Raw genomic sequence first — 14,260 nt, forward strand, 5'->3', positions numbered from 1 at the left:
ATGCTGCTGAAGCATTTTGCTATCTGGAATTATGACTACTAAAATCCAGAGAAGGAAAAGCGTTCAGTATTTTGATGGAAAACCCTGTCAGCATTCAGGAGGTCTGTGGATAAAGCCCACACTAAGATGCTTCTTCAACTTTCGGTCAGCCCTGAAGTGGTCAGGCCATTGGACTAGATGATCTTTGAAGGTCTCTTCCAAATTAACTTCTCTTCTCTTCTCTTCTCTTCTCTTCTCTTCTCTTCTCTTCTCTTCTCTTCTCTTCTCTTCTCTTCTCTTCTCTTCTCTTCTCTTCTCTTCTCTGACTTTCTGTCAATAATATCTTTGTGAGACGCCGGGTCTGCACACAGAACACCTCCTTCCATTTAAACGGATGAAAGGGAAGGTTAAGAACCACGACAGCAATCCAAGAGCAGCAGGGATTCCTCACGGGCACGTCGCCCCGCTGCACCCGAAGCAACCCCAACCCGACACCGCCCGCTGAGGGCCGCCCGTCGGACCCCTCGGGCCGCTCCGGTACCGCGCCCTTCTCCTCAGCTGCGGAGCGCAGCGCAGCTCCGCCCGCAGATCCCCTGCCGAAAGGTCCTCAGGGGGTTCTCTGATAAGGGAAAGGGAATTGCCTCAGCGCTTTTCTGCTTCTCTTTTCTAGATAACGGGATTTTGACACAGAACCGCCACAGACAGCAGCTCTACAAACACAAACTGCAACGCTCTGGAGAAGCGCTGCAGCCCGCCCTCACGTGGCCGCCGTGGGAAGAAAATGGAGAAATGCCATTTTCTCCCCCTCGGGTGTGATAAATCCCTGGATGAAGAACTAACGCCCCTTGTGAACCTCCGACCTCGCGTGGCCGGGTCACCCCAGCAGCCCCACGGCCCCACCTCCCCACCCTCATCCGACGACGGAGCGCGAGCGGCCACAAGATGGCGGCGCTGATGCACGGTCCTCCCGCAGCATAGAGTCGGATCCAGAGAGGCCCTTCAACGTCGGCACTTCCGCTTCCGGCGGCCGATTCTTCCGGCGGCGGAGGGAGGAGGAGGCGGTGGCTGCGCCATGAGTTTTCTTAAGCGGTTCCCGCCGCCGGGTGATGGTGTCCGCCACCGGCAGCCCGACACGGAAGCGGTGCTGGCGGGCCGCAGCCTGGGCGCCGGCACACTCTACATTGCCGAGAGGTGCGCGGGACCGTTGGGGGGGGTGAGGGCCGTGGGGACAGCAGTAGGCCGCGGGGAGCGCGCTGAGGGGAACGGGGTGCAGGCGTGGGGCAGCGCTGTGGGGCACAGCCTTTTCCTCGCACCTCCCGCCCCTGCCCTGCCGGGACTCCGAGCCGTTCCCTCGGGCTCTATCGCTGTCAGTAGAGAGCGGAGCTCAGCGCTGCCCCTCCGCGCGCTGTGAGGAGCTGCAGCCGCCTCGCTCAGCCCGCTCTGCTCAGGGCCGAACAAACCGAGGGCCCTCAGCCGCTTACCTGCGTTATCTTAATTCTGTGGGTATTGTATGTTCTTCCTAGGCATTGGTTAATGTGTTCCAGAAGGTGTTAACTGAGATACTGTTTGAGCTCTTCAGTTAACGGTTTTCAAGTAAAAGAGGGGAGATTTAGGTCAGGTGTTAGGAAGAAACTTTTTACTCAGTGAAGCCCTGGCACTGCTGCCCAGGGAGCTGTGGGTGCCCCATCCCTGGAGGTGCTCACAGCCAGGCTGGATGAGGCCCTGGGCAGCCTGAGCTGGTGGGGGACAACCAGCCCATGGCAGAGCTTGGAACTGGGTGGGCTTTAAGGTCTCCTCCAGCCCAAGCCATTCTGTGATTCTGTTTATTACTTGGTGATGGGCGAATGGTTGGACTGGATGATGCTGTGGGTCTTCTCCAACCTTAGCAATTCTATGATTCTATGATTCTTTAGAAGTTTGGGAAGCCAGCTTGTTCATTAAGGCAATATAGCTTTCCTTACTCGTTGAAAAGTACTCTAAATTGAACATATTTCTGCAGTAGGCAAGTGCTTGTCGAACAAAATCATGGTCTGAAACATGCACAGAGAAATGAGTTGTCACGTAGCTTTCAGATTGAGACATTCCTGAAGTGGTTAATATCATTTGAGGACTTCCAAGCCACTGGAAGTTGTTGGTGCTGTTTTATCCCTGCTGGAGAGGAACCTGTCTGGAATTTCAGTGACCGTTTTGTTGAGTTGCTTGGTTGCAGATAGGATGGCTGCTGTCTGAGCAGCGTCTGCTCTTGCTGGTTATGGTGCTGTGTTTCCTTGTGACTTGATTTCAGTAGATGTCACAAAGGTCAGCATCTTTCGAGCTGCTGACAAACACAGATAGTTTGGGGTACCTGTGAATAATGAAATCACAAAGCTGTATCTGGGGAGGGTCAGGGGGCTGTGAGGAAGAGGTTCTGCCCCAGAGGGCGGTGGGCATGGAACAGGCTGCCCAGGGCAGTGGGCACTGCTTGGAGTCTTAGAGTGGTGTTAAAATACTCCTGACCATTTGAGGACTGAGATTTGAGAACGTTTGATGATTAGAGAAGCAAAGGATGGTCTGGGATCTCTGTAGTCATCTTCAGGATGATAGATATCTACAGGGAGGAGGAAATGAAGAAGTAGGGAGAGAAATTCAGTCTTCCATCTAGATGGAGTGAAGCTGAGATGTGCATAAGGTGCTCAGGTTGATGTTCTGTATGAAAAGATGACTTTTCCCTTCAGCTTTGAGATACACTGCAGCACGGTCATGCTAAGGCAGTTCAAGGATTGCTGATTAGCTGAGTGGGGGAAGTGCCTTCCCCAGAATTGCTCACCTTTTGGATGTGATTTGCTTTTCTACAGGTGTCAGTCGGGTGCTTTTATTCCTCTACTAATTTCTAATTACTCTCTCTCTTTTTTTTTTTTTTTTTTTACCCCTTTTTAGCCGCCTGTCATGGCTGGAAAACTCAGGAGTTGGCTTCTCCTTGGATTATCCCACCATAAGCTTACATGCTGTCTCCAGGGACCTGAACGCATACCCCTGGGAGCACCTGTATGTCATGGTGAACGCCAGGTTTGAAGGTAAGCCCCACAATCCCTTCCTCAGTAAGGGAATAAATGTTGGTTTTTAAAACTTAAACGCTTAATTCAAGCAATATCTTTTCTTTTTCATCTTGTAGAATTGAAGTTTTACCCTTGTTTATGTCAGTGTGTATTCTCTGGTATCCCAGCATGTGAATGGGTACAGCCAGAGCCACTGAAGCAAGTTCTCTCCTTTCTTAAAGCCATTTCAAACCATTCTGTTCTGCTACCGCCTCCCTGTGGTTCCTGTGCTTACGTATCATTTTTGCTTCATTAAATTTATGCTAATGTTTCTACCCTCTGCCCAGGCTTCTTGAGTTCCTGCAGTTTCCCATTAGCCTGGAAGCTTTCCTTCTACGTTCTCCTACAGCTTGCTTTTATTTTTTTTTTCATTAAAAAAGAAAGACAGTAATTCATGTTATTGAGCTTAATAGATATTCATAGCATTCCCAGTTCTGCCAGACCCTTCAATGTTTTTAAGTCTCATTAACTCTGCTGTACCGTTTGAAGAGCAATGAATGCTAAGTCTTGAGCAGGCCTGAAGAAAGATGTTATTTCCAGCTTCTAACTGTTACAGTGGCACTTGAAAACATGATATCTTTCCTATGATAGCTCCAGTCAATAAAACCTCAATAGACTGACAGAAAAGAATTCTGGCCACGGTAGGTGTCCAGCTAGGGTGAGTCTGAGTGTTCAGCTCTCATGTTTGTCCCTGCCCTGTGGTTTTTAACTGCTGAGTAGCGTTATATGGAAATGTCACTGCTTCATTGGCTGCAGGAGTCTTGATTTTCAGTTGGGCACAGCACATCTTGTTCTTCCTCGGATGTTTTTGTAGTGCTCTGTGTGTATATTTGCCTCGTCCTCAGCCTTCTTTAGAAGAAGGCAGGCAGGGGTTAACTTGGTTGAAAACAAAGATCTGGATGTAGCAGCAGCAGCAAGCTGAGCCTGGGGAGGTCAGTTCCAAAGGCATTGGGTGGCTTCCGTGGACATTTCATTGTTTGGGGTAGCAGGCTGGCAGCTTCTTGGCTTCTTCACGTTCTTCTTGTTGCCAGTTCTGTATATAATAAAAGCCACTCTTTGTGGAACAGCATTACTGTAGTCGTCTCTTTCTGTAGAAGGTAACCATGCAGTTCTGAAGCTGTCAGTTCAACATCCCCAGCCACAAAGGGATGAGCTGTAAGCTGTATTCTGCATGGATTTTGTTTTTACAGAAGTAGAACATCATGTTCTTGCTCAATTATTCAAGTATGTGGTGCACAGAAGTCAGGAAGCAAGGTTTTACCCACAGCTGACTTGGCCTGTGAGGAGACTTCCTGCTTCAGTGCCTTGCTGATTTGCTAAGAACATGAGAAATTGAGTATGGCCTTCTGTCAGTGTCAGCCCTGTGTGGGAGGCCAGACTGGAAACTGGCTGATCTCACGGCAGCAGCACTAGGGATCCCTCATACCTAAGATTTTTAAGAAGTTAATGATTGTATGTGTATCTCAACCACACTGCAGGTAAGTGATAAGGGTTGTGGATTACATGAACGCTGTAGAAAACTTGGCTTCTCAAATTGAAAGTAGAGTTCTTTCCAGGGTGCTGTGAGAGGACCTTGTGTGTCTGCAGCGTGGATGGGAGCAGGTTTGTTCGTTGCAGGCTGTGTCCAGGTTTCTGATTTGCTTATGGTTCTAAAGGCTAAACCCGTCTTTTTTGGGGCAAAATAAACATTTTTCTCTTTAATTTGAATTTCCTGAAGAGGAGGAGACGAAGGAGGCCCCCGTGGCTGAAGGGGAAGAGGAAGACAGCGATGACGATGTCGAACCTATTGCGGAATTCAGATTCGTACCTAGTGACAAATCGGCCTGTAAGTGAAGGGGAAGGTGTGTTGTACCTGATGTGAACGACACGGTCCTTCAGTGTCTCCGTAGCATTTCATTAGGAACATGCTAATGTCCAGATGCTACCACTGGAAAGCAATCGTGTCCCGTCTTGTGGGGAGCTTCCAGTTGGATACAAGTTTTAGGAATCTGATGCATTCTATACTGCAAGGAGTCCTGAGGTGGGCAACCACAGACTGAGTTGCTGCTGTTGCCTCTGTTGAACCTTTGTTATTCCACGTGATGAAAGCATGCATGAAACACCAGGTTGGATCTAGAAAGTCTGATTTTCTGTGGCCTGGCTGCTGGCTTGTTGGATGATGAGTATGAGCTCAGTGGCCATCCTGTTGAATAGTCTCTCATCACTCATTCCAGAATTCCTTGCTGCTGCTTGTGGGGTATTAATGGAGGAGCAAAGAAAGTTTTTCTCTAAATCTCTGCAACTCCTGGCTGCCTTGATGTGTTTTTGATTCTGTTCCCTCTAATATCCCTGTGTTTTCAGAATCTGGTCATGTCATGTCTGGTCACCAGCTGTTGTGACTTCCTAACCTTGAAGTGTGCCAGGCCCAGATGCCAGATTAGGCTTCTGATTTTTCAACCCATGCAAGTAGAGCAACTATTAAAATGCAGTGTAAGAAGCTGTTTCTAACAGCATCTTAGCTGAAGTTGCCACTTTCTAGCTGAGGTGGGAGCCTGATTCTGCAGGTGTGGTTCCTGGAAGTCCAGCTGTGCTGCCAGCTGCTGGGTGGAGCTGCAGATTCCCTGCTCCCCAGCTGAGAGGTACCAGCCCTACTGAACACTTGGGCTTCACAGCAGCCAACTAAAAGCACTGGAAGGTAACTGTTGGCGTCTTTCTTTTGGGCTGCTTGCTGAGATGATTCTGTTTTGTTCATACAGTGGAAGCCATGTTTTCAGCAATGTGTGAATGCCAAGCTCTGCACCCAGACCCAGAAGATGAGGATTCAGACAATGACTACGAAGGCGACGAGTATGATGTTGAGGCCCGTGGTTCGTAAGAGTTGTTTCTTTGCAAATACCTTGGGTACCTGGTACAACTTCTGTGGTATCTGTTAGGAGAATGTTTTGTTCCTTGTGTATAACTCATCTTGCCTAGGCATTTCTTATGCAACAGGCACAGTATAAGACATGGAAATCCACAGAAAATCTCTAATCAAGCTGTGGCCTATTGCTGGAATTCAGCAGAAAATGTTCTGATTCTCATAAGCTGTTTGCAGTGAACATCCTAGCACAAGTGTCCATTGTCCTGTTGAGCCAGACTCCTCAGAGTAGATCTGATAAATATACCCTTGTCCTGCAGAGCTGGAACAAGGCGACATCCCGACCTTTTACACGTATGAGGAAGGATTGTCGCATCTAACGGCAGAAGGTCAGGCCACTCTGGAGAGGTTAGAGGGCATGTTGGCCCAGTCTGTCAGCAGTCAGTACAACATGGCCGGGGTAAGAACAGAAGACTCCATAAGGGAGTTTGAAGGTAAGATGCTCTTTTCTCTTCCTAAGGAATACATGAGAGCAGTGGTTTTCCACCCTGGTGTCCATAAACACCAGGACTGAGCAATTACTGTGCTGTAGGTGATGGCAAACCATACTGGATATATCAGCAGTGGTTTTATTGTTGCTCACAACCATGGGTTATAAACATGGCAGTGGTCCTACATGCAGCACATTGCCTGTTACGGGTTGAGGGCAGTAAGGGTTGCTGTGTTAAAGAATGTCAGTGGGTGCCATTTCTTCTGCATGGAGGAATGCAATGTCACCTCTGCTTCATACGCACTTCTTTGTCACGTGCCACTCTGTCACACTGCCCCTCTGCTGCTGTCTGTTGCAATGCAGCAAAATGTAATAGAACGTTGGTGGGAAGGTTCAACCTCTACTGCCTTACCATACCACCAACGTCCACCTCTGACACTGTGTGCCAACAAAATACAATAGGAGGCATTCTTTTCGGAGCAGCCCTTGTAAAATATACAATATCATTAATAAAAATTCAAGTGTTTTGTTACTTAGATAATATTTTTCAACATTAAGAAAAGCAACAAAAATGTAAAATTGGTGGCATATTTGACCTTGTTTATGTGAAACTAATGCATCAGTCTTATTCAATGGCAGTGGTTGCAATTCTAAGTGAGCTTTCAAGGTGTTCATCAGAGATTTTTGATGGAATTTTGCTCTTCCTGTACTTCACGCATGGCAATTGTTCACAAGTGTGTGTACTGCCAAAAAGCCATTGCATGAATGTGGCGTGGTCTGAAGCAAAGGATATTGTACTCTGGTAAGAGAAGTCTTAGGAAAGTCTGGTAAAGAGGCATGAGTTGATTATCTGATTGCAGCTCGATACATTTCATTTGAAAATGAGCAGGTAATGTATTTGTATTGACTGAAAATGGTGTTGCAAACATAAACTGATGAATTTTTTGGCAATCTTAAAACCTATTCTCAAACTCCTTTATGAAACAAGCTGGTGCACGTTCCTCACTGATCAGAGGTAACGTATAGAAATGCATACAGCTATTTGCCATCACTTGAGTCAGCACTGCACAGCACTGCCCTCCCTGTGCCCTGCTTTCAGTTGACACAGTGTTAATGGCACATGAAAATTAAAAAAGAAGTGGACGTCGGTAATTATGTCATTTATCTCAGAGCCATCTGAATCAGTTTGTTTAGCCAACCTGATCTTATTTGTTGTGGTGCTGCTTCTTGGTTTTCTGTGCTTCTTAATATCCCCAGGGCTGTCTGTAACATAGGGCAGTTCCTTTTTTTTGACTTGCTGGTTGCTGAGGGCGGTTTCAGAATGGAATCTGGCCTCTTTCTGCTTCAGCCTAACTAAAGCTATTAAAATCAAATTCATAACATGGGAGTTTAATTTAAAAAGTATTTAGAGTCTGATGCTTAAGTCCTTTAATAGGATAGAATGGCACTGTAGGAAGTGGTGAGATCTTTAAGGAACCTACTGATACACCTGAAGCAAAGCCATGGACTTGTGAGCACATCAGCATCTCTTAGGCCACTTTCTGAAGTCCAACCAAGGCGTTTTCTGCTCTGATCATCTCTTGTCAGCAGAGGGCGCTCACTCTCTTCTGTGTGATAACACCCGCTGTCCTGTCTGCACTTTGTGTAGCATTGGCTGTTCTGTGTTTTTCCAGATGGGATGGAAGTTGACATTGCACCAACAGTTGCAGGCCAGTTTGAAGATGCAGAAGTTGATCACTGAGGAGGACATACGCTGCTGTAAGTTCTTCTGTCTTCTGACAGCAAAGCTTTTCAGTCCTGCAGAGCATTCCATCTCTAATTTGTGTAATGCAAGTGATTGCAGATCTGCAGGAAATGCCTTGTGATATCAGAAGGATGGTGACTTAGAGAAGGAAAAGGTCGCTGTAGTTGTTGCAGGTGTGGGAAGATGCTCAGTGATCTGTCACATAGGTGTCCAAAACTACCTTTATAAACCATCACCCTGTGTGGGAATGCGTGTCTGGAAGATGGGTCAGCTCTTTAGTAGGTTAAGATTTGTCTCATCTTGAATGCTTTTGGATGCTGATATATGAATTCCGGAGGCAGTACTGGGAAGTTACTGTCCTCGGTATCCATCATTTCACCCTTAGCGTATGAGATTTCCCAGAGCTTTCAAGGGGCCAGAATGTTCCACAGCCATCTCTTCTTTCACTGTAAGTGGATCAGGAGCTGTTCCTGATAAAGCTACCCAGCACCCTGGATGGGACTGTGGTCAAAAGTGCACTATGAAGATTCAGCACCCTACTTAGGTGGCTGTGTTGGTGTGCCCTCTTGTGTACCAGCACTTATACCACTTCACTCCTCTTGTGGCATTACAAAGTGTGTCTGCTTCCTGGCTAATGCTGGGTAAGAGAGGAAAAGCAGCTTACTTGGGGAGCTGCAAGGCCCAGTGGGTCTGGGATCCTTCCCCTGCTTCAGCAGTGCTGCATTGTCCCACCTCTGAAGTGTCCCACTTGAAATGCCAGAGAAAGAACTTGTGGGGCAGAGAGCAAGAAGCTGGGGGGAGGAGGAAAGGGGCAGAGGAGGAAAGGGCACAAATAGGAAGAAAGCTGAAAAAAGTCAGTGAAAATGGATCGGAAGTAGTTGGAGATTATAGTGGCACTAAGGAAGGGGCTGCAGCTCTGGAAAAGGCTCTTGTGGAAAGACTCTGTGCATCCGCTCCCCTCCTGCATTCCTTATTTTCATTTGTTGCTGGATTCCTGAGGTCCTGAGAGGCTCTGAGTACCCACTTATCTCAGGCCCTGCTGTTGGTCCTCATTTAGTATTTATTCTTTGGTGTAGGAGCTCTTCCAAATAAAGTCTAGGTTCTGGTTGCCCTACCTCTGAGCAGTTACCTTATTTGATAAAGTACGCGTTACGGAATTAAGGCAACTCTTCAGCTGTGGTGGTTGTGACTCTTAAATATTGAATGGAAAGCTTGGCTCCAATGGTTGTCTCCAAGATGATTTCTGCCCATGGTTTTTCAAGCTAAAAATAGAAATACCCATCTGTTTTAAATTCAGATCTGAGTGCTTGCTGTGCTGGTTTAAAGTTAAGCAGATTCAGGATTCTGCCTGGGAGCAGATCTCTAAGGAGCCTGACAATGCAGGTAGAAGTGGTTTGGACTGGTCTCCTAGCAAAGCACGCAATGCACTGTCACAAGTAGTTGTGGGCAGTGGGATTCTCCCTGCTGCTGACCCTGAGTGGTGGCTGGCTGCAGGAGATCAGTGCTGCCAGAGGTGGATGGGTAGAGAGTTCTTTGGCTTGCTGCTAAGCTGCTGCTGACTTCAGGATGGAGCTGATCCCCACAGGATGGATCAGGGGATCTGCATGTGTTGTGTCAGGTGTTACACCAAGGCAGCAGCTCAGGAGCTGATGAGCCTTTTAAAAAGCCACCACACTTCTCACTGTGTTGTAATTTAAGGAAGCTCAAAACTGTAGGCTATACTGCAGCAAGAACTAACAGAAGGTGTGACGTAGGAACAGCTCTAGGCCTGTGCTCATCATCCTAACAAGCCTGAGCATGAAGGCTGCTCGCTTCTATGTCCTGAAAACATGGGCAAAGAGGCTGCTGTTACTCTCAGTAATCTGTGGAGCAGCTCAGTCCTTTTAGCTTCCTGAACTGCAGAAACAATTGGCAAGAACATCCCACTGGTGATCCTTTAGAGCAGTGTCCTTCTGGGGTGCTCCTGGTGCACATTGCTGCTCGTTACCCAAATTAGATGTGGCAGTTGCCTGCAGAAGCTCCTGGAAGACTTGCTGATGCGAGACATAGGCAGTGTTCATGTAACAAAAGGTATTTTGTCTGTCACATCACGAGGCTGTCGCTGTTGTTCTGAGCCAAGTGGAGTCTGTGTGCTGTGAGGGGTCTTCCCAGGCACAGGCACACAGCGGCTGACCCCAAGTGCTCGCTGTCCTGAGCTGACCTGAGTTTAGATCTGCTGACAAAGGTGAAGATGATGCCCAACCCATCCAAAAATGCATTTGAAGTGAAGTGCTGTCCTCTGTGGCTGTGACCAATGGATAGCCCTTGCTCTACTGTAAAGATTATTAATCTCTTATTGTAATGCCAATTACGTAAACTTTGGTGTCTTGTATCTTTCAGATTCTTCTTGTGGCACTTCCAGAATAAGCTGTAAAACTGAAGGCACTGCAGTGACTGTTGGCAGTTAATCTTTAATGACTCAAGGTCAGACATCGAGGTCTATAAATGCTTTTATATATGTTTAAAAAGGATATGACATTTGTGACCACTATGGGGTTATTTAAAAAATAAAAAGAAAACGGATGAATTCTCTCCCATCTAACACTTGAATGGGGCTAAACAGGGGTCATTTCAAAGAAGGCTTTGTAGGAATTCTGGGACTTCAGAAAGAAGAGTGTAAGTAGAACAGAATTGTAGTTTGCCCTGGAATTTTCCATATTTTTGTACCTTTTTTCATTGATTAGAGTGGAATAGAATGGCAATGTTAGTGTGTGAGACCAGAAGGAAACAAGGTCAGCCGTGAATGAAAAGCAAAGCTAAAGGTAGTCCCCTCAAGTAACTGGTTTTATTGGTTCACTGCTGTCCCTCCGAATTCTCTGAGAGCAAAGTTTGGGTAGTAGAACGGAGATGGAATGAAATCTCTCGTGTCCTTGAAATGAGAAATGTTTCGTCTTTGTATTAAACGTTAACAACATTGTTAAATAAACTTCAGATTTTTGTATCTCAACGTCAACTCTGCGTTGCCATTCTCAGTCCTTTACTTCAGCAAGCTTCTGGCAACTCTGACATCAGCATCCATTGACTTGTTAGCACTCTCTAAAATAGTAATTAAAAAAATCAGTGAAGCCATTTCCAGTATTTACCCACATGTGAGAAATATAAGGGCCAAACATCTGTACAGTGCTGAGAGCTCCGTTCTGCTTCTGCTGTTTCACTTCTCTCTGCTTGGTGGTGTTTCTGTGCTGGGGCAATGGCAACAGATTTAATATTTTCCCTGATAATCAAATGGAAGTTTGATACTAAATGTTGTCCACTTTGATTTGAAGCTGACTGACTTGAAAAGTTTTTTTCAATATAATGAAGTTGGTATATGAAGAGTTTTCCTTCCCTGTCCTGTGTTCTTAGAGTGTCACTGAGTTGTCCTGTCCTGCCTGGTATGCTGGGTTTGGTTTCAAGGTATGTGAAAATGACAAACCATTCTGGTGAATATTTGATGACTGCTTCAATTTGTGATGATTGAAAAGTGAACTCTTAACGTTGCTGACTAACAAGTATTTACCACGTTATGCAACAAGACAATCTTCACGAAACTCTGTAGTCAACTTTGAAATTCAGAGCACAGTAGACATTATGCAAAAAATCTGTAAGCTAATACTTGGAATTATGAATATTCTTACATTCCTACATTGCACAGCCTGTGTGTGGACTGGTAAAATGTGGATATTGGTGCATTTCTGTTAATAAGCATGGTCAGGACAAGGGGAAATGGTTTGAAGTTGAAGGAGGGAAGATTTAGGTTGGATGTCAGGGGGAAGTTCTTTACAGAGAGAGTGGTGAGGTGCTGGAACAGCTGCCCAGAGAGGCTGTGGATGCCCCGTCCATCCCTGGAGGTGTTCAAGGCCAGGTGGGATGGGGCCCTGGGCAGCCTGGGCTGGTATTAAATGTGGAGGTTGGTGGCCCTGCCTGTGGCGGGGCAGTTGGAGCTTCATGATCCTCGAGGTCCCTTCCAATCCAAGTCATTCTATGATTCTTCTGCAGTTACCCCTGCTTTTAATGTGGAGGAACAAACGTTCTGTAGACTTAATACTTTGTAGTGTGTTCCAGCACTGAAGGAATACCTTGAACTCCTGGCAGTGAGCAGTTCAGCACTCCAGGCTGCACAGTCCAAATAAGAAATGTTGGCTAAGGGTAAAGTAAACAGTCACAATCCTGTAAAGCCAGTGTGGACTGGCAGAGCTCTTAAGTCGTCAGCACTGTTATGTATAACCTGTACTTTGGGTTACAGCAGTGCATTCAATCGACAGAAGCAGCAGAAATACCATCTACAACTTCCTACTGTTTCATTTCCCTTTCAGGTCAGAGTAAAAGTTCTGTGCAGTTAACACTTATTATTTTGTTCTTTGCTGAGCCTTCCAAAGATAAGCTAAGTGCACTGGAGCAATGAGGCCAAGCAGCTGCCTGACTGACTTTCAGAGAAAAAAAACTGTTGACTGAGACAGAGACCAACATCAGCTTAGGTCTGGAATTAAATCATAGAACAGAATTGCTCAGGTTGGAAAAGACCTTAAAGATCACCAAGTCCAACAATCGTGGCAGTTGAAGTCAAAAGGTAACATAAGGTACCTGTAGGCCTGTCCTGGGTTCTCCTAATCACATTGCCTTACTAGCACCTTCACATACAGAAGTGTAGATATACATGACTTACACATGTGACTTAAAATAATGCAGTGGCTATAAACAGAGCAACTACCTGTTAATTGTCTAGATCTATACAAGATTTAATTTCTTTTAAACTGTATGCTATGCCAAAATAATACAGATGTACAGATCTGTCATCTTGGCTTTATGGACTCTGACTGCAGTCCTTCAAAAATGATGTGGAAGTAGGGACTCTGATCTGACGGAATTTGGCCTCCTCTAAGTCTGTATCGTCGCTTTCTCTTTTTCCTGCTCACTTAACTTTTATACTCTTTGAGGTTTACTTCTGAGACCTTTATCCTATGGGCCGGATGGGCTCAAAAGAGACACGCAGATAAATTCATGATGTAAGGCTCACTTCCTTAAGAAATGAAGCTACAAACTGGGCTTAAGTACAACAGCAAAGGCAAGCCCAGTGCACAGAAACCAACGAAACGTGAAGTATGGATTAAGACTGTTATAAGAAATCCATGTCCAAATAGTTGATTTAATTTTGTAATATAATCTAAATGAACCTTGGAAAACTAAAACAAGGAAAAAACATTACTGCAAGAAGTATGAAATGAAACTAGTTCTCAAACTCTTGCAAGAAAGATACCTGCCAAGCTGCTCGAGACTCGGTTCACACTGCAGTGCAAAAACCTCATCCTTTTGTTCCCCTTTGTTCACCATATTCAAAGCCTGGGAAAAAAAAATCCCTAAAACAAACACAAAGAGAGCAGAGGGGCCTACAACTGGAATCTTTGTACAATTTGTTGACCATCTTCCCTCTCAAAACTACAGAAATGAAACATCCAGAAGAAGCTTCACACTGGAACGGAGCTTGAAGGCTGGTACTCCTGGTGCTCTTCAGCTACAAAGGATATGTTTGTGCCAGTTCAGTAGTTAGCTGTCCTGGTTTTAGCTCTTTTATTTATTATCTTACTATACTGCAAATGCACTTAATTCAAGAAGAACATCTGCTCAGGGTTGCATAACATCAAGGATACGTCAAATTCCATGTGATTCATCCCTATGCATTGTATCTGTTTCCGTGTATGCAAAAGACAATCTGGGATAAAGTATTTTTTTACTTAAAATACGTTTGTAGCTGTGTGACTACAGAACTTGCTGCTTTATTATTGCTCTTCCCAATCAAGGTAAACATTCAATAGACTGCAGCGAGACAGGGTGGGGCAGAACCTTCCTGAAAGGAAGAGAAGGGTTACTTACCTGCACTTCACTATTAAAACACTGCTGGTCCTACAGGTTTGTACTTTTGCTGTAGGTCACCTCTAGAATAGAGCTGTGTCAGTTCTTCTAGGGATCAGAAAACAAATCAGCCTTTTTTCCTCTCAGAGGGATGTACGAGGCATGTAAGAGGTTGCTGAGGTCACTATAGAGGGAAATCTTCAGTTTGTTTCTGCAGCTGCCGTCTACAGGAAGAAATCCAATAAAATCAAACCCCAAAAGGTCTGGTA

At 45.7% G+C, this 14,260-nt stretch overlaps 1 protein-coding gene and 1 non-coding gene across 2 annotated transcripts; both read left to right on the forward strand.

Annotated features, from left to right (window-relative positions):
• Nucleotides 1–1,017: 1,017 nt before the first annotated feature.
• MIR12215 (microRNA mir-12215) lies at nt 1,018–1,082 on the forward strand. The gene has a single exon (NR_161966.2). It is a non-coding gene; the product is annotated as a microRNA mir-12215 (primary transcript).
• CLNS1A (chloride nucleotide-sensitive channel 1A) lies at nt 1,018–11,115 on the forward strand. The gene is made up of 7 exons (XM_423253.8): nt 1,018–1,170; nt 2,896–3,032; nt 4,771–4,878; nt 5,789–5,899; nt 6,210–6,383; nt 8,053–8,137; nt 10,503–11,115. Exons 1-6 carry the CDS (start codon nt 1,052–1,054, stop codon nt 8,118–8,120), a joined length of 717 nt encoding a protein of 238 aa, XP_423253.5. The 5' UTR covers nt 1,018–1,051; the 3' UTR covers nt 8,121–8,137; nt 10,503–11,115.
• Nucleotides 11,116–14,260: the final 3,145 nt, after the last annotated feature.

The sequence above is a fragment of the Gallus gallus genome, chromosome 1 (assembly GCF_016699485.2).
Source record: "Gallus gallus isolate bGalGal1 chromosome 1, bGalGal1.mat.broiler.GRCg7b, whole genome shotgun sequence".
Lineage (NCBI taxonomy): Eukaryota > Metazoa > Chordata > Aves > Galliformes > Phasianidae > Gallus > Gallus gallus.

Bases quoted from the DNA above. Each gene is read 5' to 3' on its own strand.
- CLNS1A (XM_423253.8), top strand. From the start codon at position 1,052: ATGAGTTTTCTTAAGCGGTTCCCGCCGCCGGGTGATGGTGTCCGCCAC. The intron at 1,171-2,895 runs GTGCGCGGGACC...ACCCCTTTTTAG, and splicing joins ACACTCTACATTGCCGAGAG to CCGCCTGTCATGGCTGGAAA. The intron at 3,033-4,770 runs GTAAGCCCCACA...AATTTCCTGAAG, and splicing joins GGTGAACGCCAGGTTTGAAG to AGGAGGAGACGAAGGAGGCC.